General features: G+C 40.1%; 1 protein-coding gene across 1 annotated transcript; it reads right to left on the bottom strand.

Annotated features, from left to right (window-relative positions):
• Positions 1 to 1759: 1759 nt before the first annotated feature.
• Positions 1760 to 4126, bottom strand: LOC114197524 (armadillo repeat-containing X-linked protein 2-like). The gene is given in 4 exon segments (XM_028088600.2): positions 1760 to 2102; positions 2104 to 3589; positions 3591 to 3924; positions 4033 to 4126. Coding segments are annotated over 3 exon segments (1827 nt in total). The 5' UTR covers positions 3659 to 3924; positions 4033 to 4126; the 3' UTR covers positions 1760 to 1829.
• Between the last annotated feature and the right edge of the window lie 20091 nt (positions 4127 to 24217).

The raw sequence follows: 24217 nt of genomic DNA, 5'->3' as shown, positions 1-24217 counted from the left end.
TTATGGAATTTTTCAAGATGCCTGACCCAGATATGCTGCAGCAAAAAGTGAGCCAAGCTATTTTGCATCTGAAATTCCAAAAATGCAAATAGTGTTTCAGTATGTGCTCTCTTTGGGAAGGGAACATGTTAGACTTTAAGGGTGGTAAGGAGAGAGGCACATAAAATGGCCTGTGACCCAGAGATCCAATTTCAAGCTTCTAAAAAGGAAAAAAAGAAAGAAAAAGGTATGTATAGCACCCTAGTCCTTTCTTACAGGTGTGTGGTTAGGACAAAGGACTACATCAGTGTTTTTAACAGTGTAGGTGGAAGAAATCTAAATGTCCTCCAGAAGGGCAATGTCGAATACATTGTGGCACATCCATACAAAGCAATACAATGCTATCAATAAGAATGAGGTAATCCATATGTTAACATGGAACTATCTCCAAAACATATGAAGTGAAAAAACATGTTGTCTGACATATTATCTGTATCTATACAATATAGTAACCTGAATTGTACAAAGAAGATACTATAGATTGTCAATTCCCTTTTATACTTTCCTGTGTTACAGAGTCTGGAAAGCTAAAACCTGCTTCCCAGACTTCTTTAGAGCTAAGATTCCAAAAAAAAAAAAAAATCAAAGTTCTCTGATCAGATGTACTTGTGTGAGATGTTGATTCAGAATTGAGTTATGTGGGGAGAGCAGCAAGGCCTGAGGCATCTATTATGAAGGCTTGGATCTTACCAAGGGTGATGTGATTTTGGAGCTAATGGCTGTGATGGATGGAGGTTTTCTGATGTGGCAAGTAGCTTCTTGATCATAAGAACAGCAGCTGTGCCTTGCAATTTCACTTCTGCAGTTATGGGATTGGGAATCATTCCTAGAATTCAGCCTACAATCCATTTCAGGCCTTTTCAATGATATTAAGTGTTTATGATACTGCTTAATAAATACCTTTTGCCTAAACTAGATAGAGGAGATTCTGTTGTCTGAAAATAGAAATGCTGATCAAGTAATTGGTATCAGAAATATTATAGGAAACATATCCTCAAGGAAATGTGATCTTAGTTTAGTTATATGACCTGGCTGGGTTTCAAGGCAGAAAGGGACACAGAATTGTACTGGAACCTGGGTTAGAGTTTCACCTTTGATCATTTGCAATGAAATGTACCCTTATCAATAAGTTCAGCTTGATCTAAACTATGTTTGTCTTCCCCTGGCTTAGCATCCTCAGCGTTGTTTTTTAGGTTTGTTGTTTTTTTTTTTTTTTACATATATTCCTCAAGAGTTATGAAATCCTTGTCACTCTGTTAAACCTTCTCCAGAGTTTGGCTTTGGAATTATAAAGAATTTGAGGGTTGGGCTTAGTTGGGGGTCAGAGGCAGTAAGAGGTATAGGAGTGGTAAATGAGAATTGGAATTTTTTGTTGTTGTTGTTGTTGGTCAAAACATACAACTTTATTGATGATACACAAATGAAGTCTTTGGTGGATAAATTCAAGTCAAAACAAATGACAGAAGTGTAGGCTATTTTGATGGACAGGTTCACTGTCAATTCACACAGAGGAACCAGTAAAAATATTTCCATTCGAGCAGCACGATTAAAGTCACAAATGTGTTTTCAGTACAAGAGGACTATTTATTTGGTATTCATAAAATGGTACAGCTTAAAGCTGGAGACTGTCACAGATAACATCTTTCTGGATGATACATTATTCAAAACTGGCAGCTGAAAGGATCCCTTTATTACATGAACAAGTGGAAGAGCAGTAACTTTCAATTTTCATTGCTTCCAGACTGAAAAATCAAGAAATTTCTTCAAGTCTTTTGAGAGCACATAGCCAATCAGAATTTGTCCACTAGTTTTATAACTTTCACTTTCACCAAGAGGTCATGGTGATCGGCTAAGTCTCGAATTTTCTTAACGCACACTCCAGATGTAGTGCATAAGTAAAAAAGGGAACCTTTATTGAATTCTCTGTAGTTGAATACTTCTGCTCTGAGATTGTCATAGATGATCTCAAACAGAGTAAGGGCATTAATAAGAATTTCTGATTCCACATAAGAATTATAAAGGGAACTAAAGGATGATGGCACTTGGGTGCTGAGCAGTTTTTTTTAACATATCTGGATTTTCAGCAAAATTCGAAAGTATTTTCAAAATCTCAACCTTGATTTTTCCACCTCCCTGAGATAGCAAACGGAAAAAGTTTGCAATGGAGTTGACAAGCAGGTGCTGGTAGTCATTGGTAATAGTCATGTTTGTTAAAAATTTTAGTCCAACTACCTGTACTGCTGAGTTCAAATTGGAGGCCATGATATCATCCGTCACTTTATTCATGTATACCTGAAGTCGGCCCTGATTTTCATAGTTCTCACTCAGGTTATTCATGGCCATTAAGGCTTTTTCCTTAATGTGGGGATCAGTTTTGTTGATCATGTTTGCAATAATTGGGAGGCCTCTCCATTTGCGAATTGTGTCCTGGTTGCATGAATAATTGGCATTGTTGCTCAGAGTGAGCAAAGCTACCTGTTGGATGAAAGGATCATCCGATTTCTGAAGCAAAGCAAGGACTTTCCTGACGTTTCGGACACCGAGAATCTCATCTATTTCATAAGGAAAGGGGCGCTTCTGCATGGGAACAGGTCTCCTCCCTCTCCCTCTTTGCTGGGTTTCAGGCTCAGAGTCTGACTCCGACTCTGTGTCAGTCCATCCGGACTCCCCTTCCTCAGAATCAGGGACCTCTGCCAGGAAAGCCTGTCCCCCATTAGCAGAGGCTGCAGCAGCCGCTGCAGCCCCATCCCCAGGGAGGAAGCCCAGCCCCAATTCATCTACTTCCACCTTGTTTTTCTTGCCCTTGCCCTTGCCCCCAGTCCGAGACCCGGTTCCCTTGGCTCCACCTTTGGGTACAGCTCCAGTCGCTGACCCGGCTTTAGGTATAGCGCCGGTATGAGCCCCGGGGGTCGCTTTCTTGGAGGGTGCTGCTGTTCTGGGGGATCCTGAAGTCCCAGGAGCCTCTGCAGCCCCGGAAGGCACTGCTGCCCCAGAAGGCACTGGCGCGGCAGGAGGGGTTGCGGGTACAGGAGCCTCCGCAGCCTCTGTAGGTGCTGCCGCCTCGGTAGGCACTGGCGCCCTGGGAGGCACCGCGGGCGCCCCGGGAGCCTCTGCTGTACCAGGGGCTTCCGGCAGCTTGGGGGCCCTCGCCACTGTGGGGGCCGCTGCAGCCACGAAAGCCTCTGCCTCCCCGGGGGGTGGTGCCATTGAGGAAGCCGCTGTGGCCCCGGCGACTGTTTCGGCCCTAGACCCAACCCCTGCCCCTTCTGCCTCCTGGACCTGATTTCCGGCCCCACTCTGAGCCTCAGCACTGGATGCAGCTGGGGCCACTGCCTCAGCTCCAGCTGCGTCCAGAGCAGAGGCTTCATCCTGGGCCCTGTCCTCTGCCCGAGTGCGGACTCGGGTTGGAGGACCGAATCCCGGCCCCAGGTCAATGGTGAATCCGGCCCTTAGTCCGGCTCTAGCCCTGGCTCCAGTCCCAGCCACAGCCCTGGTCTTGGGCTTGGCCATTCTCTTCTTTGTCTGGTTTCTTCCCCTGGCATATTTGTACACAGTACCAGGCACTAGCTCCAATCACTATCCCCGCGGCGACGCAGCCAGCATCTCGAACTCGGCTCATGGTGCAGCTGGAGTAATTCTCTGATCCAGGGCGTGGAGCTGGCTTGCCTAAACGGGATGTGTGCACGTCTGGGCGAGGCACTTCCACTCAGGCTCACAGGTTTTCCCCAGGCTGCAAGCCGAGCAGGACCTGCTGGGAGCAGGAGCAGTTAACTTTTTTCCACCAGGCTTGTACTTGTGCAGGGCCCCAAATTCAGACAGACCTCCAAGGATTCAGGGCTGTTTCCTCTTCCCTCAGTTCAGTGAAAGCTTCATCCTAAGGACAGACTTTCGGTTCGAGGGTCGTGATGTTCCACTGTTTCTCCGTCCTGGGCTCCGCCTCCCACCCCCCACCCCCAAATTCCCTAATAACCGCCATGTCTCCCTCCAGTGTACCAGAACTCCTTTTCCAGGACTGAATAAACGGGGGTGAAGGGCTGTGTGGGTTGGAGGTGTCTGGAAAGCAGTCTGGGAGTTAGCACAGCGGTTTAATACCAGATCCTCTCAGGGTCCCCCCCTCCTGTGAAGCCCAGACAGCGCCAAACCCGCCATCTCCCCTCCAGAGGCTGGCACACCCATTTTCCAGCACCCCCAAAGGACAGGGGGCCGGCCGGGGGCGGGGGGAGAAGGGAAAGCGGAGGGGTGGTCGGGGGAGGTATCAGCAAAGTGAGGGTGAGAGTGAATGGGCCGGGCGGCTTGTTTCCAAACTGCGTCCCCTCCGGTCACCCTTGCCCAACCACCCCGCTGGCCTTATATGCGCTGCCACGTTTATTTCTCTTCCCTCCTCCTCTCAAAACAGGACGGGATGTGGGGTGCGGGGCCTGCCCGGATCTGGGGGAATTTTCTCCTCCTCCTCCTCGCCTGGGTTAAACGCACGGCAGTGCGCAGCGCAAGAGAGCTGGTACCCAGAGGAGCGAGAATTGGAATTTTATTTTGGTGTAGTCATTAGAGGTTATTCAAGAAAGTCAACCATCCTCATTAGATAGGGGAGGAGGAGCTGCTTCTGTTGACAAGGGAAACCTTTGGGTGCTTGGAGTTATTGGAATTTTCTCAAGTATCACCATTCCATCTTTCAGGTTTGTACTCCCCCCCCAATATAATAATTCTCATTTAAGAAATCTGTTGAAACTGTGAGTTCAACCTGTGTTGTAAATCAGTAACCCATAGGATCAGATTCTGCTTCTGGTTTATCACTGTATCAGCCTTACGGCTACAAGAGGGAAGATGGGATTCAGGACAGTCATGGAGAATCCCTGGTTCTCGGACCTAGCTTATATGTCTATTAGGCAGTTGGATAGGAATAGTGCCTCACTGTTAAGGTTTTCCATTTTTTCTTGTATCAGTTCTGGTAAGTTGTGCTTTTCCAGGAATTTGTCCATTTTGTAAACATATTCAAATTTAGTCGCTTAAAGTTGTTCTATATTTTATCAATGTCTATAGCATCTGTAATGTCCCCTTTTTGGCTCCTGATGTTGATAAGCTGTGTGTTTTTTTACGATTAGTACTGCTCATAGGTTTATCAGCTTTCTTAGCATCCTAAGGAATCAATTTTTTGCTTTGATCAGATCATTTTCTGTATTGTATGTTTGTTTCCTATGACATTAAATTCTACCTTCTTAATTCCTTCTGTGTACCTTTTTGGGTTTAAATTGCTGTTCTTTTTCTTACAGTGGCTACTTAAATAACTGAACTTTTTTTTCTTTTCTGATAGACATTTAAGACTATAAATCATCTTTTCGATACAACTATAGTTACATCCTATGAGATTTTATAAGCCTTTTGTTCATTATCATTCAGTTAAAAATATTTTCTAATTTCTGCTGTGCTTTCTCCTTTGACCCTTGAATTATTTATAAATGAATTCCTTAATTTCCAAGTTTTCAGGAGTTTTCTAATTTTGAATTGATTTCTAGCTTAATTCCATGATGAGCAAAGAACATACTCTGAATAATTTCAGTTCTTTAAAAAAAATAAAAAAATAAAATTTGTTGATATTTGCTTCATGGCCCTGTTATCAGGTCAATTTTGGAAAATGTTCCATGTATATTTGAAAAGAATGTATATTCTGTTATTTTGGGATACATTGTTCTATGAATAACAATTAAGTCAACTTGATAATCAAGTCAAACTTGATAATATACTTGATAGTTAAGTCAACTTGATAATTACAAGTCAACTTGATAATCAGCTTACTGAATTTTTTGTCTCCTTATATAAGTTATCAAGAAAGGTATATTAAATTCTCCCACTCCAGGGGCGCCTGGGTGGCTCAGTCGTTAAGCGCCTGCCTTCGGCTCGGGTCATGATCCCAGGGTCCTGGGATTGAATATCCCGCTCCCACCTGCTTGTGTTCCCTCTCTAGCTGTCTCTCTCTCTCTGTGTCAAATAAATAAATAAAATCTTTAAAAAATAAAAAAAATAAATTCTCCCACTCTGTACATTTGTCTGTTTCTGCTTTTAGTTCTGTCATTTTTGTTTTATTTTAAAGCTGTGTTTCTGAATATTTAAAAATTTAGAAATGTATCTTGTGGGATCAATCCTTTTATTGTTATAAGAAGGATGGTATCTTTGGGGCACCTGGGTGGCTCAATCAGTTAAGTGTCTGCCTTTGGCTCAGGTCATGATCTCGGGGTCCTGGGATCAAGCCTTGCATCAGGCTCCCTGCTTAGTGAGGAGTCTGCTTTTCCCTCTCCCTCTGACCCTTCCCCCTGCTTGTGCTCCCTCTCTCTCTCAAATAACTAAATAAAATCCTTAAAAAAAAAAAAAAGACGGCTCCTGTCTTTATGATGTGTTTTTCCTTTTTTTTTTAAAGATTTTATTTATTTATTTGACAACGAGAGAGGGAACACAAGTAGGGAGCATGGGAGAGGAGGAAGCAGGCTTCCCACTGAGCAGGGAGCCTTATGTGGGGCTTGATCCCAGGACCCTGGGATCATGACCTGAGCCAAAGGCAGATGCTTAACCAACTGAGCTACCCAGGTGCCCCGTGTGTCTTTCCTTTAAATAAAGTCTATTTTGATAATAAAATAGCTGCACCACATTAATTTTGGTACTTACATAGTATATATTCTTTTACTTTTTTATTTTTATTTTTTTAGAGATTTTATTTATTTATTTGACAGAGAGTGACACAGCAAGAGAGGGAACACAAGGAAGGAGAGTGGGAGAGGGAGAAACATGCTTCCCACTGAGCAGGGAGCCCGATGCAGGGCTCAATCCCAGGACCCTGGGACAACGACCTGAGCCAAAGGCAGATGCTTAACGACTGAGCCACCCGGGCGCCCCTCTTTTACTTTTTTAATTAAGTTTCTAATTTTAATTCTAGTATAATGTACAGTATTATATCAGTTTCAAGTGTACAATATAGTGATTCAACAATTCTCTACAACACCCAGTGCTCATCATAAGTGCATTTCTTAATCCCCATCACCTGTTTCACCCAACCCCCCACCCATCTCCCCTCTGATAACCATCAGTTTGTTCTCTATAGTTAAGAGTCTGTTTTTTTGGTTTATCTCTTTTTTACTTTGTTCTTTTGTTTCTTAAATTCTACATATGAGTGAAATCATATGGTATTTGTCTTTCTCTGACTTATTTTGCTTAACACTGTACTCTCTAGCTCCATCTATGTTGTTGCAGATGGCAAGATTTTATTATTTTTTTATGGCTGAATGATATTCCATTGTGTGTGTGTGTGCATATATATATCACATCTTCTTTATCCATTCATCTATTGATGGACACTTGGGCTGCTTCCATTATTTCGCTATTGTAAATAATGCAGTAAATATAGGGGTTCATGTAACCCCTTGAATTAGTATTTTTGTATTTTTTGGGTAAATACCCAGTACTGTGATTACTGGACTATAGGGAGTTATATTTTGGAAGTTTTCCTTTTTCTTCTATTCTTTGGGATAGTTTGAGGAGAGCAGGTATTAACTCTTCTTTAAATATTTGGTAAATTCACCTGTGAAGCCCTCTGGTCCTAGACTTTTGTTTCTTGGTAGTTTTTCGGTTACTGATTCAGTTTCATTGCTGGTAATTGATCTGTTCAAATATTCTGTTTCTTCCTGCTTCAATTTTTGTATATGTTTCTAGAAGTTTATCCATTTCTTCTAGGTTATCCAGTTTGTTGGAATATAATTTTTCATAATATTCCCTTATAATTGTTTGTATTTCTGTAGTGTTAGTTATTTCTCCTCTTTCATTTGTGATTTTGTTTATTTGGGTCCTCTCTCTCTCTCATGAGTCTGGCTAGAGGTTTATCAATTTTATTGAACTTTTCAAAGAACCAGCTCTTGGTTTCATTGGTCTGTTCTATTGTTTTTGTTGTTTTGTTTTGTTTTTTGTCTTGTTTTTTGTTTTTATTTTTTAGTTTCTATATAATTTATTTCTGCGGTAATCTTCATTATTTCCTTCTTTTTGATGGTTTTGGGTTTTGTTTGTTCTTTTTCTTGCTCCTTAGGTGTAAGGTTAGTTGTTTATTTGTGATTTTTCTTACTTCTTGAGGTAGAACTGTATTGTTATAAACTTCCCACCTAGAACCACTTTTGCTGCATCCCAAAGATTTTGGACCATTGTGTTTTCATTTTCATTTGTTTCCATGTAATTTTGTATTTCTTCGTTGATTTCTTGGTTGACCCATTTGTTGTTTAGTAGCATGTTATTTAACCTCCATGTATTTGTGCTCTTTCCAGATTTTTTCTTGTAGTTGATTTCTAGTTTCATAGCATTGTGGTAGAAAAGATGCATGGTATGACTTTGATCTTTTTTAATTTATTGGAATTTATTTTATGGCTAATATGTGACCTGTTCTGGAGAATGTTCCATGTGCATTCAAAAAGAATGTGTATTTTGTTGTGTTAGAGTGGAATGTTCTGAATATATCTGTTAAATTCATCTGATCCATTGTGTCATTCAAAGCTACCATTTCTTTCTTGATTTTCTGTTTGGATGAATTGTCCACCGATGTGTTAAATCCCCTAATATTATAGTATTACTATTGATTAGTTCCTTTCTGTTTGTTATTAACTTTAAATATTTGGGTGCTCCCATGTTGGGTGTGTAAATATTTACAATTGTTATATCTTCTTGTTGGATTGTCCCTTTTATTATTATATACTGCCCTTCTTTTGTTTCTTGTTACAGTCTTTGTTTTAAAATCTATTTTGGCTGATATAATAAGAATTGCTAACCTGGCTTTCTTTTGACATCTATTTGCATAATAAATGTTTCTTCATCTCCTCACTTTATTATTTTTTTAAAGATTTTATTTATTTATTTGACTGAGAGAAAGACAGCGAGAGAGGGAACACAAGCAGGGGGGAGTGGGAGAGGGAGAAGCAGGCTTCCCGCTGAGCAAGGAGCCCGATGCGGGGCTCAATCCCAGGACCCTGGGATCACGACCTGAGCCGAAGGCAGACACTTAACGACTGAGCCATCCAGGTACCCCTTCATCTCCTCACTTTAAATCTGCAGGTGTCTTTAGGTCTGAGATGAGTCTTCTGTAGGCAACATCTAGTTGGGTCTTGTGTTTTTATCCATTCTGTAACCCTATGTCCTTTGATTGGAGTGTTTAGTACATTTACATTCAAAGTAATTATTTAACTATTTTATTTAATTTTTTTTTAAAGTAAGCTCTATGCCCAAGTGAAGCTTGAACTCATGACCCCAAGATTAAGAATTGCATGTTCTACCAGCTGAGCCAACCAGGTCCCCCTCAAAGTAATTATTGATAGATATGTATTTATTGCAATTTTGTTGTTTTTGGTGGTTTTGTACTTTTTTTTTGATCCTTCTCTTGCTCCTCTTGCTCTCTTTCGTGGTTTGTTGGCTTTCTTTAGTGATATATTTGGATTTCTTTCTCTTTATTCTTTGCATATCTATTACTGCTTTTTGATTTGTGGTTACCATTAGGTTTGTATATAACAACTTCTGCATATAGTAGTCTATATGAAGTTGATGGTTGTTTGAACCCGTTCTTTTTATTTATATATATATTTTTTAAAGATTTTATTTATTTATTTGACAGAGAGAAACACAGCCAGAGAGGGAACAGAAGCAGGGGGAGTGGGAGAGGGAGAAGCAGGCTCCCCGTGGAGCAAGGAGCCCGATATGGGACTCGCTCTCAGGAGCCCGGGATCATGACCTGAGCCGAAGGCAGACGCTTAACGACTGAGCCACCCAGGTGCCCTTTATTTATATTTTTTAAGTAGATTCAACACCCAGCGTGGAGCCCAACACAGGTTTGAACTCACAACCCTGAGATCAAGACCTGGGCTGAAGAGTCAGATGCTTAACTGTCTGAGTCACCCAGGTGCCCCTGTTTACCCATTCTTTATTCTTCTCCCCCACCTTCCATATCTTTTAGGTAGATAGTGTCATATTTTATATCCTTTTATTTTATGAATCTCTTGCTGATTTTTATAGAAATACTTATTTTTACTGATTTTGTGGTTTTTTTACTTTTCATACTCTCACTTGTGGTCTTTCCATTCAAAGAGTCCCCTTTAATATTTCTCGTATGGCTGGTGGTCATGAACGTGTTTAGTTTTTGTTTGAGAAACTGTCTGTCCTTCTGTTGTGAATGATAGTATTGCTGGATAGAGTATTCTTGGCTGCAGATTTTTCCCTTTCAGCACTTTGAATATATCATGTCATTCCCTTCTGGCCTGTAAAGTTTTTGCTGAAAAATCCACTGATAGCCTTATGTGGTTTCCCTTGTATGTAACTGTCTTCTGCTGCTTTAAAATTTTTTATTTTTCACTGCTTTTTGCCATTTTAATTAGTATGTGTCTTGTTATGGACCTCCTTGGGTTAATTTTTTGGTATAATCTCTGTGCCTCATGGATCTGAATATCTGTTTCCTTCCCCAGGTTAAGAAAGTTTTCAGCTATTATTTCTTCACATAAATTTTCTGCCCCCTTTTCTCTCTCTTTTTCTTCTGGAATCCCTATAATGTGGATATTATTATACTTTATGTAGTCACCAAGTACCCTAAAACGTTCTCAATTTGCATAATTTTTTTCTCTCTTTCATTTGCTCAACTTGGTTACATTCCATTACTCTGTCTTCCAGGTCATTAATTAATTCCTCTGCTTCCTCTAGCTTGCTATTTATTTGATCAAGTATATATTTTATTTTATTTTATTTTTTAAAGATTTTATGTATTTATTTGACAGAGAGAGACACATTGAGAGAGGGAACACAAGCAGGGGGAGTGGGAAAGGGAGAAGCAGGCTCCCTGCTGAGCAGGGAGCCCCATGAGGGGCTCAATCCCAAGAACCTGGGATCATGACCTGAGCCGAAGGCAGATGCTTAACAACTGAGCCACCCAGGTGCCCCTCGATCAAGTATGTATTTTTAAGATTTTATTTATTTATTTGAGAGACAGCAAGAGAGAGAGAGAGTGTGTGTGTGTGAGAGAGAGAGAGAGAGAGAGAGAGCATGAGCAGAGAGGAGGGCAGAAGGAGAGGGAGAATCACACTCCCTGCTGGGCAGGGAGCCCGATGTGAGGCTTGATCCCAGGACCCCAGAATCATGACCTGAACCAAAGGCAGAACTTAACTGACTGAGCCACCCAGGGCCCCCCATCAAGTGTATTTTTAATTTCATTTGTTATCTTCTTCATCTCTGATTGGTTCTTTTTTTTTTTTTTTCTTATCTCTTTGTTAAGGGTTTCACTGGTGTCCTCCACTCTTTTCTCAAGTCCAATGAGTATCTTTATGATTACTTTAAATTCTCTGTCAGGCATATTACTTATATCTGTTTTGCTTAGGCCTCTTGCTGTGGTTTGGTCCTTTTTTTTTTTTTCATTTGGGACATATTCCTTTGTCTCCTCATTTTGTCTGACTCTCTGCTTCTGTGTGTTAGGAAAGTCAGCTACATCTTTTGCTTTTGAAGGTAATGGGCTTATGAAGAGGTCCTGTAGTGCCCTGCCATGCAGTGTCTTCTGTTCCCCAGGGCCTGGCACTCCTTAGAGTGGCTCTTATGTGTGTTGTATGTGCCCTGCTGTTGGGTCTTGGCTTCTTCTTCTTCTTTCAGTCCAGTTGTCTACAGTGGCTTTCTTTGCCTGTTGTGGGCAGTGTTTGGTCCCTCAGTGGATGGGGTATGATGTTTAACAAGGTGTGTTGTTCTGCTTGTGAAGTGTGACCTGTGCCCTGCTGCTGCCAGAACCAAAGTCTGCAAAAGGTTTGGGTCAGGAGATGAGATGGTGGTGGGCTCTGTGCCTGTGCTCTGGGGGAGGTGTCCCACAGCACTGGGACTGGGGCAGGCATGACTAGGAGGGGCAGATGTGCCAGAGCACAGGGGGCGGGGCTTGGGGTAAGCAAGTTAGGTAGTGTCAGAGCTGGCTCCTGCAGGTGGCCATGTGTTTATGCTGGGGGGTGGGAGAGGAAAGTGGTACATGCTAGCTCCTTTGTTCCTGGGGTCGAGGCCTTCCTGCAATCCGTCTCCCCAGGATGTACTCTGAGATGAGTAAATAACTCTCTCTCCCATCTGCCCCCAGCATTTTTGTAATTGCTGCCTCTACACTGTGTCTCTGCCGGGTGTTTAAGGGTGGGGACTTAGACTCCTAACATCCTCTGAGCCCCCCAATTTTAAAATTCCAGGTTTAAGTCCCACTGATTGTAAAAACTCACAGGATACAGCCACTCTTGCTTTCAGAGCCAAATGTTATGGGGATTTGTCTTCCCTGTGTGAGCTTCCCAGTGAGAGAGTCTGTTTCCTGCCCTTCTCCACAACGCTGGCTTGCTCTTAAGCGTGGATGGCCATGGGCCATTTTGTTCCCAAACCACATCTTTACCCTTCCTACCTTCTTCAATGTGGCCTCTTCTCTACCTTCAGTTGTAGAGTTTGTTCTGCTAGTCTTTGGGTTGTTTTTTGGGTTATTTATGCTGATGTGGGTATTATCTAGTTGTATCATGAGATGAGGCAAGCTTAGGGTCCTCCTACTCTGCCAGCCTCCCTGACTCTTTTACTTTCAGTCTTTTAGTATTCTTATGTTTATGTGAGGCTCTTGCAAGCAGCATATAGTTGCTTTATTTGCTTTTTATGGATTTGAATAATCTGACTTTTATTTTTTTTTAATATTTTATTTATTTGAGAGAGAGCGAGAAATAATGGGGTGAAGGGCAGAGGGAGAAGCAGACTCCCCGCTGAGCAGGGAGCCCGATGCAGGACTCGATCCTGGGACTTCAGGATCATGACCTGAGCCAAAGGCAGACACCCAACTGACTGAGCCACCCAGGCACCCTGAATAACTTGCTTTTAATTACTTAGATCATTTACATATACTATACTTATGAATATATTTGGGTTTAAATCTTCCATCTTACTGTTCATTTTCTATTTATTGCACTCATTCTGTATTCCTTTTTCTCTCCTTACTTCTTTTGGATTAATCAAATATTTATTATTTACATCCCTCCTCCCTTTTGGCTTGTGTTTTTCCACTATTCTTTTAGTAGTTAGCCTACGAATAACAACATGTATTTTTGATTTATTAGAGTGCAATATCCATTGCTTCTTTTTCTTTTCCTTTTTCTTTTCTTTTTTTTTTTTTTTTTGAGAGGGAGAGGGAGGAGGGGAGGGGCAGAGGGAGAGAGAGAGAATCCTAGGCAGGCTTCATGCCCAGTGCGGAGACAACACAGAGCTTGATCTCATGACCCTGAGATCATGACCTGAGCTGAAATCAAGTCAGTAGCTTAACTGAGCCACCCAGGTGCCCCATATCCATTGCTTTTATTCCTTCTAAAATAATGTTGGTATCACAGAATAACTTACTCTATTTGTCTCTTTCCAACCTTTTATATTATTGTCAGGCATTTTAATTTTACAGACATTTTAAATCCTATGCAAAATTATTATTGTTGTTTTATATGGTAATATTTACTTAAATCTACCCACATTGACCATTATTCCTTTTCTCATTTCCATGTTTCCATCTGGGATCATTTTCATTCTGCCTAAGTTTAATTTTTTTTTTTTTTTTTAAGTAGGCTCCACACCCAGAGTAGAGCGCAACATGGGGCTTGAACTCACAACCCTGAGATCAAGACCTGAGCCAAGATCAAGAGTTGGATGCTCAACTGACTGGGCCACCCAGGTGCCTTATGATTCTGTGTAAGTTTACTGTAGGTTTAAAGACAATCTTCTTAGTTTTAAGATAGTCTATCTTAAAATGTCTTTGTTTCATCTTTTTAAAAAACAGCTTTATGAAGATGTTTACTTAACCATAAAATTCACCCAATTAAGTTGTATGTTTCAGTGGTTTCTAGTATATTCGAAAATATACAACCATCACCACAATCCTATTTTAAAATATTTCTATCACCCCAAAAAGATCCCTTGTGCCCTTTTGCCGTCACTTCCCATTCTCACTGCTAGTCCCAGGAAATCAGTAGTCCACTATCTCTATAGATTTGCCTTTTCTGAAAATTTAATGTATATGGAATCATATAATATGTGGTCTCTTATGTCTGGCTTTTTCCATTCAGTATGTTTCAAAGGTCCAATCATGCTGCTGTGTATCAGTGCACTCCTTTATCACAATAGAATTCCATTGTGTGAATATGCCATATTTTGTCTATTCATTTACCAGGTGATGGATGTTTGGATTGTTTCTACTTTTTGGCTATTATGGATAACGTTGCTGAGCATTTGCATGTAAGTCTTTGTGTGGACATGTTTGCATTTCTCTTGTGTATTTACTTAGAAGTGGAATTGCAGGTTCATACGGTACATTTATTTTTTAACTTAAGAAACTGCCTATTTTTCAAAGTGGTTGCATCACTTCACATTCCTACTAGTAATGTGTGAGGGTTCTAGCATCTCTAAAAACTCAACAGCACGTGTTCCTGTGTGTCTTTTTTTAAAATTTTATTATGTTAATCACCATATATTACATCATTATGTAGTTTTTGATGTAGTGTTCCATGATTCATTGTTTGCGTATAACACCCAGTGCTCCATTCATTCAATACATGCCCTCTTTAATACCCATCACCAGGCTAACACATCCCCCCACCCCCCTCCCCTCTAGAACCCTCAGTTTGTTTCTCAGAATCCATAGTCTCTCATGGTTCATCTCCCCCTCCGATTTCCGCCCCCTTCATTTTTCTCTTCCTACTTTTTTTTTAAATATACATATAATGTATTATTTGTTTCAGAGGTACAGGTCTGTGATTCATCAGTCTTACACAATTCACAGCACTCGCCATAGCACATACCCTCCCCAATGTCTATCACCGAGCCACCCCATCCCTCCCACCCCCCACCACTCCAGCAACCCTCAGTTTGTTTCCTGAGATTAAGAATTCCTCATATCAGTGAGATCATATGATATATGTCTTTCTCTGATTGACTTATTTCGCTTAGCATAATACCCTCTAGTTCCATCCACGTTGTTGCAAATGGCAAGATTTTGTGTTTGTTTTTTTTTTTGATGGCTGCATAATATTCCAGTGTGTGTGTGTGTGTGTGTGTGTGTGTGTGTGTGTGTGTGTGTGTGTGTGTGTATCACATCTTCTTTATCCATTCATCTCTTGATGGACATCTTGGCTCTTTCCAGAGTTTGGCTATTGTGGACATTGCTGCTATAAACATTGGGGTGTATGTACCCCTTCGGATCCCTACATTTATATCTTTGTGGTAAATACCCAGTAGTGTAATTGCTGGATTGTAGGGTAGCTCTATTTTCAACCTTCTGAGGAACCTCCATACTCTTTTCCAGTGTGGCTGCACCAGCTTGCATTTCCACCAACAGAAAAGGGTTCCCCTTTCTCTGCATCCCTGCTGACATCTGTCGTTTCCTGACTTGTTAATTTTAACCATTCTGACTGGTGTGAGGTGGTATCCCATTGAGGTTTTGATTTGTATTTCCCTGATGTTGAGTGATGTTGAGCACTTTTTCATGTGTCAGCCATTTGGATGTCTTTGCAGAAATGTCTGTTCATGTCTTCCGCACATTTCTTGCTTGGATTAGTTGTTCTTTGGGTGTTGAGTTTGATAAGTTCTTTATAGTCTGTGTGTCTTTGATTATAGCTTTTCTAGTGGGTGTGAAGAGATATTTTACTGTGGTTTTAATTGGCATTTCCCTGATGTTGAGCATTTCCCTCAAAGTGCTTATTTTATTGATGCCTTTCATCAGTTTTAGAAAAATTCTTAACCGTAGTTTCATTGAATATTGCTTTCTCATCCATTTTCAGATTCCAGTTACATGTATGTTAGACTTTTGCACCATGTCTATGTTTTACGTTTTTTTTTTTTTTTTTTTTTTTTTTTTTATACTTCAGTCTGGATAGTTCCTATTGACCTACCCTCACTAATCTTTCTTAACCTGTGTCTGGTTTGTAATAATTCCATATATCAAATTCTCTATATATCTGTTCTAGAATTCCCACTTGATTCTTTATAGATTCCAGTTCTGTGGTGATAATACTCCATCTTTTCTCATACTTTATTGGTCATATCAATCTTGGTTATTTCAAAGTCCATGTCCAGTCAAAGTCTATTGTGTGAATTCCTTGTGGGTATGTTTCTCTTTAATATTTGGTCTTTTTAAAAAAATATATTTGAAAGAGAAAGAGAGAGAAGCAGAGGGAGAGGGACAAGCAGACTCTCTGCTGAGCGTGGAGCCTGATGCAGGGTTCAGTCTCATGACCCTGAGATCATGACCTGAGCCAAAATCAAGAGTTGGATGCTTAACCAACTGAGCCACCCAGGCACCCATGGGTCTGTTTCTCTTTTGGTCCTATTTCCTGGTATGCTTCATAAGTTTTGATGAGATGCTGGGGATTGTATATGAAAAACAGTAGAAGCTGTGGATGAAATTACTTCTTGCAGAGAGGATTCACCATATCTTCTGGCAAATAGCTAGAGCAGGGACACCTCTGTCCAATCAAGACTGATCTTTTTCATGGCTGGGCTTCAGATGTTATAAAGTTGGCTCTGCCTGTAGCTCACCTCAGCTTCTAGGTGTAGGCTTTTAGGGTTCACCATGAGAGCCTGAAGTGTTTTTAGAGGCCTCCCTCCTGAGGTCCTTAGGTGGTTTTGTTTTTCCAGTGTTGTGAGGCTGATGAATGCTCTGCTGTACTTTTCTTTTCTTAAAGATTTTATTTATTTTATTTGACAGAGAGAGAGCACAAGCAGGGGGAGGGGCAGGCAGAGAGACAGGGAGAAGCAGGCTCCTGAGTGATCAGGGAGCCGAAGGCAGGCAGGTAACCTACAGCCACCCAGGCGCCCCTCTGCTGCACTTTCCACCTGCATGTTTTTTCCCTTTAGTTTCTCACCTGACACAACATAAAAATTAGTAAATACCTGAGAAGACAACTAGCCTAAGTCACTTTCCTACATGTCCCTTCTCCCAGAATCTTTGCCCCTTGGGTCTTAGTTGCCTTAGAAACTCTCCAGTGATTTCAAATCGATGTTGCATGCATTTATTCAGCCTTTCTTCTTTTTTAGTGGCAGAGCATTACAAGCTAACCTGTCAGAACTAGAAACAGAAGTATGCAACAAGTTAGTTTTGAACCCAAATTCTAGATGTTTGCTCTGATGGAATTTTTTTCCTGTTTATTAATTTATTTGAGACCAGGAAAAAAGTATGTAGTATATTTAATAATCACTTTTATTGAGAAGAGCTTTGTAACATGTAGCTGGGGTTGTCATGAATAATTGAGGCCTTATCATTACACCTGTATACTGTTACTCCCCACCCCCCAAAATAAGTTGCTCTTCTACTCTGTAAAATATTTGGTCTCAGTGAAATTGAATTCCAGGATATCATTATCCGGAGCCTACCTATATCTAGGTCAATTTTTTAAAAAAGTTAGCGTTCATCTTTCACTTTGACAGACATGATTCACCCCATAGTGTCTCTACATGCTATCTAATAACACTGATCACCAACAAACTACCTATGATTAAAATGAAGATGCTGCATCTTGTTTTCCCACTTTCCATGCGACAGGCGTTCTCTAGGTTACAAATCTTTGGGCTCACATGTCTTTGGTGCGAAGTGGGGCATCCCTATGGCAGGAAGTGACAGGGGACCCTTCTCTCTGTCTATATGGCACAGTTGAGCTTCCTTTGAAATCTATTATCCTGAATTGGATTTGAATCCCCATATTTGCCGACGTCTGTTGCCTGTCTGCTCAGCGTCTCACCAGCTGCCTGCACCAGCTTTCAGCAGCAGCTACAAGACTGGCCCGGCATTCTTCTGCTCCTGGGTGCCCAGATCCACTCTACCAGAAGCTCCACAGGCACATTCTCCTGGCTCTAAGCACAGCCCCTGCTTGGCATTTATCATGCCTTGTACTTACGTTGGAAAAAAAAGTGTCAGCCCTATTTTACTATTTAAAATTGTTGATGTATATTAAATATGAGTTCTTATTGTAAGACATGTTTAGGCATGTCAACATAAAACAGTGAAAGTGCTTTATTTTTTACATATAACTGAGTCTTTTCCTGAGGAAAAGACTGTGTGTGTGTGTGTGTGTGTGTGTGTGTGTGTGTGTGTGTGTGTAAAAGTAAGCCCTACAGCCAGTGGGGCTTGAACTCACAACCCTGAGATCGAGGGTTGCCATGTTCTACCAAGTGAGCCAGCCAGGCACCCCCCAAAATGCATTTTTCGTAGCCATTCTTTGTAGGCAAAAACACCAAATTTGAGATAAAATTAACTATTGAGTTTAAACCTATCAGAGGTCTCCTCTAGCTGTCACTAGTTTTTAGTGATCTGGGGCTTGTTTTGATATCTAATCAAAAGCCAGATCAAAATAAAGAAAACCAAAATAGTTACCCTGTCCTTCAATCTGCTGTGAACCCAAGTTATTGTATCTTTATACCAGTGTCTGATTCGGAATGACATTCCACAGGATTCACACTCAAATGTTTGAAATCATAGTCATGAATTACATAGGAAATATTAATGGTTCATGGATTGATAGCTCTTTTATTCTGTCAAGTTACAATGGGTCTCAGAAGGTCATTTTTACTGTGTGTTAAAAATCACAATCTGTAATTATATCGTTGTCCCATTAGGTAGGGAGCAAAGGCTTTCCTTATTCAGACTGAATCTCCCATGCCCCGTACAGCCCTGGGCATAGGGGAGGCACTCAGTGTTTGAGAACGAACAGTCTGCCTCTTCTTTCTTTTTCAAAGTGTCCATTTATGTATTGTCTGTGGCTATTTTTGTGCCACAACAGAGTTTGAGTGTTGTGACAGATGCAACTATCTAACTAAATGGAATGTCTACTTTTTGCAAAATTTGTGAACCCTTGTTTTAAGTCCTAGTAATCAGGAAAACACCTTATGGCCAAGTATACTTCTGGGCATTTTCATTCTTTGGATTAAGGTTTCTCTTTATCATAGAATTATTCTTCTTTCATATATTTTAATATTTGCCTGTTCCACTTATTCTAGTGTGGGTCTCCTCATAGGTACTCTCATTTTGTTTATTTGAAAAGAACTTTCACTTTTTTTTCTTAAAGAATACTTTCGCTAAGTACAGTTCAAATGTGGCTATTTTTTCAGTACTTTGAATATATACATGTTATCTTCCAGCTTCCATTATTTTTGTTAAGAAGTCATCCAGAAGTTGAATTGTTGCTCCTTTAAAGATAATATGCTCACAATTGACCATCATGTGCCTAGATGTGGTTTTTTCTTTTTCTTTTCTTTCTTTTCTTTTTCTTTCTTTCTTTCTTTCTCTTTCTTTCTTTCTTTCTTTCTTTCTTTCTTTCTTTTTCTTTCTTTCTTTTCTTTCTTTCTTTCTTTCTTTTTCTTTCTTTCTTTCTCTTTCTTCCTTTCTTCCTTCCTTTCTTTTTCTTTCTTTCTTTCTTTCTTTCTTTCTTTCTTTCTTTCTTTCTTTCTTTCTTTCTTTCTTTCTTTCTTTCCTTTCTTTCTTTCCTTTCTTTCTTTCTTTCTTTTTCTTTCTTTCTTTCTCTTTCTTTCTTTCTTCCTTCCTTTCTTTTCTTTCTTTCTTTCTCTTTTTCTTTCTTTCTTTCTTTCTTTCTTTCTTTCTTTCTTTCTTCTTTCTCTTTCTTTCTCTTCCTTCCTTCCTTCTCTCTCTCACTCTCTTCTTTTTTTTAAAAGATTTTATTTATTTATTTGACAGATGGAGACACAGTGAGAGAGGGAACACAAGCAGGGGGAGTGGGAGAGGGAGAAGCAGACTCCCTGCGCAGCAGGGAGCCCAATGCGGGGTTCAATCCCAGGACCCTTGGACCATGACCTGAGCCGAAGGCAGGTGCTTAACGACTGAGCCACCCAGGCGCCCCAAGATGTGGTTTTCTTTGGTATATTCTGCATGGGGTTAGTGGTGCTTACCAAGTTTGTAATTTCTCATGCCTTTCAGTTCCAGCTTTTCCATTTTAATTCTGTCGGGGTTGGGGGGGGGGGGAGAGAGAGAGAGAGAGAGAGAGAGAGAGCACAAGATCACAAGCAGGGGAAGCAGCAGAGGGAAAGGGAGAAGCAGGCTCCCCACCGAGCAGGGAGCCTGATGTGGGACTTGATCCCAAGACTCTGGGATCATGACCTGAGCCAAAGGCAGATGCTTAACTGAGTCACCCAGGCATTCTGAGCTTTTCCATTTTAAATTCAATTTTTAGTTTTTGGCCAAAATTCTCAATTTTTAAATTTCCTTGACCATGTTAAAGATAGTTATTACAAAATCCGTTTCTGATAGCTCCCTTATTTGGATCTTACATGTTTCTATTATCTGTATTTTTCAGTTTTCAATTATGTTTGGTTTCCTCATATACCAGTTTTTTTTTTTTTTTTTTTTGCAGGCAAGAAAACCTTTTATTTTAAACCACAAATAGCAGGTGGCCACAACTATCCATGTTTCATTAAAATCATGTAAAACCTAGGTACAAAAGCACAACTGATTATTGCTCTAGAAAAACTACGTGAAAAATTTAAATACGCCCAGTAAAAACACCACAGTATGCACAGGACTCGATTTTTAAAGCAAGCGCATGGAATGCTGAATCAATCTTACACACAGCTTCCAATATCAAACTTTTACCTCGTTATTTTTATGCCCTGCTTTTTACATGTCAAAAATTATACTAAAAGAAGTGCCTGGGTGGCTCAGTCATTAAGCATCTGCCTTCGGCTCAGGTCATGATCGCAGGGTCCTAGGATTGAACCCTGCATCAGGCTCCCTGCTCAGCTGGGAGCCTGCTTCTCCATCTCCCACTCCCCCTGCTTGTGTTCTCTATCCCCTATCTCTGTCAAATTAATAAAATCTTTAAAAAGTTTTTAAAAATTATAATAAAAATGTGTGGACCAATATGACATTATCTTCTTCCAGAGAGGATTTGTGTTTTCGGTAGGCAGCTAAGGGTACCAGCAATCCTGGATTACATTAGTGAATTATCATTCAGATGATTTAAAACGGGCCTTCAGTCTGTTTGTGGGACAAAGTTTCTGGTTAGTCATTATTTCTAGGCCAACTCAAAGCCTTGGGGGGTTATTCAAGCACCATCTCCTTGATCCTTCTGGATACCAGTTTTGTTTCCCACTAGCACTGCGTGGTTTAAAAAAAAAAAATCAGTGATCAATTTCTCAGACCCTTAGCCACCTTTCTGGAATCTACACATATTCTTAGGGAACAAATTGTCTCAGATGCCAGATTCTTTTTCGGATTTATGTTTTCTTCTGGCTGCTGGTGCAGTATTTCCTCAGTGACTTAATTCCTCAGTACTTCTGGGCTTTCCAGGACCTGTTTTCTTAGTCCAGCATTTGTAGAATTAGATGTTGCGCTCTGTAATGGATGCTGGGATGTACAACCTAGAATCCCTTTCATGAATAAGCAGCTCTTTCCAGAGGTGCTAGCTACTGACCACTTCCAGTGAAATTTTTCTCTGGGAAATGGCTCTCAGCTTATGGCAGCTGCCTTGCCTGGGGAGACTGCTTATTCCCGGCAGACAGCTTGAACCAAATGATGAGGTGGGGGTACATCTCAACCACAGTGCCTTAATTCCAGACTTCTGTGGAGGGTCATTTCAGCTTTAGAGCTAAAGATCTGAAAGGGACATCTGTTGAAACTTCCTAATGGTTCAACTTTTCCCTCTGCCCAGTTCTGCATCCCTGATTTCCTTACAGGTTTTCAGAGAGTACTTCCCAATTAATCTACTGCAGAGTTCCAGGAAACCAAATTTATGAGTCTGTTTAATTTGCTTTTAATAGAACCATCGTGTATCATTTTTTTTGTTGTTGTTATATTTAACTCCTTTTGGGGGAGAGTAGTGTTGGGAGAAGTACAACATCTGGGAGAAGTAATATACTTTGGCCATGACAGGAGCAATTAAGATACACTGTCTTTTGCCTCAGGGGGCAATCTTTACTTTGTGTTTCACATTCACTTTTTAATTAATGTAATTGACATATAACATTATATTGGTTTCAGTTATAGGACATTAAAATTAGATTTTTGTATATATTGTGAAATGCTCACAACTCTAATATCCATCCACATACATACTTACAATTATTTTCTTGCAATGAGAACTTTTACAATTTACTCTTAGCAACTTTCAAATATACAATATTATTAGCTATAGTCACCATGCTGTATATTACATCCTCATGACTTCTAACTGCAAGTTTGTACCTTTTGACTACCTTCACTCATTTCACCCATCCATCTGTTCTCTGCATCTGAGCTCAGATTTAAAAAAAATTACCTATATAAGCAAGATCATATGGTATCATCTGACTTATTTCACTTAGCATAATTTATGCCCTCAAGGTCCATGTTTTTACATATGGCAAGATTTCTTTCCTTTTTATGGCTGAGTAATATTCCACTATGTGTGTGTGTATACAAACACACACACACTTTTCCATCCATCAATGAACACGTAAGTTGTTTCCCTGTCTTGGCTGTTATAAAGCTGCAATGAACATGGCAGTGTAGATATCTTTTTGAGTTTTGTTTCCTTTGGATAAATACCCAGAAGTAAAATTTCTGGATCATATGGTAGTTCTATTTTTAATTTTTTGAGGATCCTCTATCCTGTTTTCCATAGTGGCTGCACCAGTTTACATTCTCTTCAACAGTGCACAAGGGTCCCTTTACTCTTATACTACTACTTATTTATTGTCTTTTTGATAATAGCCATTCTAATAATTGTGTCATTATGGTTTTGATTTGCATTTCCCTGACATTAGTGGTGTTGGGCACCTTTTCACATACTTCTGGCCAACTGTATGTCGTTTTTAAAAAATGTCTATTCAAGTACTCTGTTCATTTTTAATCAGATTTTTTTCTTTTTTCTTTTTGGCTATTGAGTTGTAGTTCTCTATATATTTTGGATATTAACCCCGTATCAGATGATTTGCAAATATTTTCCCATCTGTAAATTGCATTTTGTCAGTTTCCTTCACTGTGCAGCAGCTTAATTTGATGCTATCAAACTTAGTTTTTGTTGCTATTGCCTTTGCTTTTGTTGTCAGATCTAGAATGTCAAGATTATCACTGATGTTCTAGGAGTTTTATGGCTTTAGGTCTTATGGTCAGCTCTTAATCTATTTTGAGTTGGTTTTTATATATGGTGTAAGATAGTGGTCCAGTTTCATTCTTTTCCGTGTAGCCATCCAGTTTAACCAACACCATTTATTGGAGACACTGTCCTTTATCCATTGTATATTCTTGGTTCCTTTGTTGTAGGTTGACCATGTATGCATGGATTTATTTCTGGGCTATTCTGTTCACTTGATCTGTGTGTCTGCTTTTATGCCAATACCATATTATTTTGGCTACGGTAGCTTTGTAATATAGCTTGAAATCAGAAAGCATGATACCTCCATCTTTGTTGTTCTTTCTCAAGACTGCTTTGGCTAGGGGAGCCTGGCTGGCTCAGTTAGTGGAGTGTGTGACTCTTGAACCCTGGGCTGTGGGTTTGAGTCCCATGTGGTGTGTAGAGATTACTTGAAAATAAAATCTTTAAAAAAAAATATTGCTTTGGCTATTTGAGGTTCTTTGGTGGTTCCACACCCATTTTAGGGTTATTTCTGTGAAAAACACCATTGGAATTTAGATAGGGATTACACTGAATCTGTAGATTGCTTTGGGTAGTGTGGACATCCTAGCAATATTCTTCCATTCCAAGAGCATGGAATATCTTTTCACCTATTTGTCTTCAATTTCTTTCATCAGTGTCTTATAGTTTCCCTTTTGGTTAAATTCCTATTTTGTTCTTTTTGATGCAAATGTAAATGGGATTAAGAAATTTCTGATAGTTCATTGTTAGTGTATAGAAATACAACAGATGTCTGCATATTGATTTTTGTACCCTGTTTACTGAATTTTATTAGTTTTAAGTTTTTTGGTGGTCTCCCTTAGATGCTTTTTCTTTTTCCAAAGCCTAATTGCTCTGGTTAGGGCTTCCAATACTAGGTTGAATAAAAGTGAGGAGTGGGCGTCCTTGTCTTGTTTCTGATCTTAGGAGGAAAAGCTTTCAATTTTTCACTGAGTATGTTGGCTGTACACTTGTGATAAATCACCTTTATTATGTTGAGGTGCATTCCTGCTAACCCACTTTGTTTTTATAATGGATGTTCAATTTTGTCAGATGTT

The sequence above is a fragment of the Eumetopias jubatus genome, unplaced genomic scaffold, assembly GCF_037043125.1.
Source record: "Eumetopias jubatus isolate StellerSeaLion01/CBP00866 unplaced genomic scaffold, mEumJub1_p1.0 scaffold_8, whole genome shotgun sequence".
In the NCBI taxonomy this organism is placed as follows: Eukaryota; Metazoa; Chordata; class Mammalia; order Carnivora; family Otariidae; genus Eumetopias; species Eumetopias jubatus.
This window is presented reverse-complemented; position numbering and strand designations above follow the sequence as displayed.